Source organism: Oryx dammah, unplaced genomic scaffold (assembly GCF_014754425.2).
Source record: "Oryx dammah isolate SB20612 unplaced genomic scaffold, SCBI_Odam_1.1 HiC_scaffold_19, whole genome shotgun sequence".
Lineage (NCBI taxonomy): Eukaryota > Metazoa > Chordata > Mammalia > Artiodactyla > Bovidae > Oryx > Oryx dammah.
Genome location: NW_024070203.1, coordinates 31,809,232 through 31,811,597, shown reverse-complemented (window position 1 = coordinate 31,811,597; position 2,366 = coordinate 31,809,232). Strand labels below are relative to the sequence as shown.

General features: G+C 46.2%; 1 protein-coding gene across 1 annotated transcript; it reads left to right on the top strand.

Annotated features, from left to right (window-relative positions):
• Positions 1-587: 587 nt before the first annotated feature.
• On the top strand, positions 588-1,803 carry LOC120878556 (leukocyte surface antigen CD47-like). The gene is given in 2 exon segments (XM_040261180.1): positions 588-1,197; positions 1,200-1,803. Coding segments are annotated over 2 exon segments (909 nt in total). The 5' UTR covers positions 588-674; the 3' UTR covers positions 1,586-1,803.
• The last annotated feature ends 563 nt before the right edge of the window (positions 1,804-2,366 follow it).

Below are 2,366 nucleotides of genomic sequence, written 5' to 3'. Positions count from 1 at the left end.
AGCTCCATGTCTTGTTAAAGGAATGCCTGGTCAAGGGGAGGATTTCCAGGTGAAGCTTCCCTGCACCTAAAACCCCCATTGAAGTTCCACATGGCGGGTGTGACAGGGCTGTGGGTGGTTCCATGTGGCAGGTCCGGGGGCTGTGTGCCCACACGTCGCTCAGCCTGGCCCCCAGCCTCCCTCCCAAACCTCCCAGACCTCCCAGACCCCTCCCCGGGCAGCCCCCACCAGGACCACACACCCCAGGGGGCTACTCTGACAACCCCAGACTCTTCCTGATCTCAGCATGGGGCATTAAAGTGCCTTGACGGGATGAGGGGACAAAGGTAGGAAGGTGAGAGGGGACTCAGAGAGGCTGGATGTCCAGGAAACCTCTGCCTTCACCCCTGGGAAGCAGCAGACCCCCAGGAAAGCTGGAGGGACCCCAGGTCTGAAGGCCAGAGTCCCAGAAGACGAGAGGAAGCATGTAGAAGCCGTCTGTGCCATTGTGCTGGGCACAGTCACCGTTATGGGGAAGGTCCAGGAGGGGACAGAAAACAGAAGGTTTAAAGACACAGGTCAGGGCAGCGGGTCCTGCTTGTGACAGGAGGTGGCGGCGGGTACTCTCTGTGTCTGCTGCGGCGCCTGCTCTAGACGCCTGCGGCGGCTGCGGCAACCCAGCGGCGGGCGCGGAGATGTGGCCCCTGGTCGTGGTTCTGCTGCTGGCCTCGGTGCGCTGCAGTTCAGCTCAACTAATATTTAATGTAATCAAATCTGTAGAATATACCCTTTGCAATGAAACTGTTGTCATCCCATGTTTTGTTAACAATGTGGAGACGAAGAACATTACTGAATTGTATGTCAGATGGAAATTTAAAGGAGAAAACATTTTCATCTTTGATGGAAGTAAGCGGATGTCCAAGGCCAGCAGTAACTTTTCTAGTGCAAAAATCACACCATCAGAATTACTGCATGGCATTGCCTCTTTGAAGATGGATAAGAGTGATGCCGTCTTAGGAAACTACCCTTGCGAAGTAACGGAATTGAGCAGAGAAGGAGAAACCATCATAGAACTAAAATATCGTGTTGTTTCATGGTTTTCTCCAAATGAAAATATCCTCATTGTTATTTTCCCAGTTTTGGCTATACTTCTGTTCTGGGGACAGTTTGGTATTGTGACGCTTAAATATAAATCCAATTATACGAAGGAGAAAGCCATTTTCTATTAGTTGCTGGACTACTGCTCACTGTCCTTGTCATTGTTGGAGACTTTCTTTTCATCCCAGGTGAATATTCAACAAAGAATGCTTCGGGACTTGGTTTAATTGTACTTCCTACATTAATATTAATATTACTTCATTACTGTGTATTTATGATAGCTATGGGGATGTCCTCCTACACCATCAGCATACTGATCCTTCAGATACTGGGCTATGTGCTCTCTGTGGTTGGATTCAGCCTCTGTGTCTCAGAATGTATCCCAGTGCATGGTCCTCTTCTGATTTCAGGTTTGGGTATTATAGCTCTAGCAGAATTACTTGGATTAGTTTATATGAAATGTGTTGCTTCCAATCACAGGACTATACAACCTCCTAAGAGTAACTGAAGTGGAGTGATGGACTCTGATTTGGAGAGTAGTATGACATGAAAGAAATACACTTGTGTTTAAGCACCATGGCCTTGATTCATTGTCCTGGAGAAGAAAACAAGAACAGTAACTGGTTTCCATCTATGGGAGAAAGTAAATAATTGACCTTTAAATGATTGTTACAGTTAAGTTTTTATTCAAAGCATTTTTAAATTTAATTAATAAATGAATTATGATCTGTAAAAAAATAAAAATAAAAAAATAAAGACACAGGTCACAGCAGGCGTGCCCCAGAGCACCACCCCCCACCCCCCAGGTCCCTGTTCACGGGCAGGGATGGGACACACACTGCTGACTGAGAGACTCTGATTTTCAAAGAAGCAGATTATTTATCACTTTGATATATTCACACATGCCACCACAAAAGACATTTAAAACAAGACTTGCCATTTTTTCAGGATCCAAACTGGGCTACTGTCTCTGCAAATGGCATGAAGAAACATTGCTTCATCTGTGATCCTATCTACCACATGGGGCGCAGAGCTCATCCTTCCAAAAGTAAATATTTGCGGAGAAAGAAAAGTGGGATTGGTTAAGCTGGTTTTTCAGGCCCAGTGCAGAAAAGTAAAAATCTGATTTATTTCTTCCCCTGTTCTGTTCTATTAAAATGAAGTCGTGCAGAAAGCGACTTTCCCATACGTGTGTGTGTTTTATGAAGGGGAGGCTCACTCTGAGTGAACAGCCTCCAGTGTACGATGATGCCCACGGCAGCTGTTCAACTCGGGTGGCACAGAAGCCA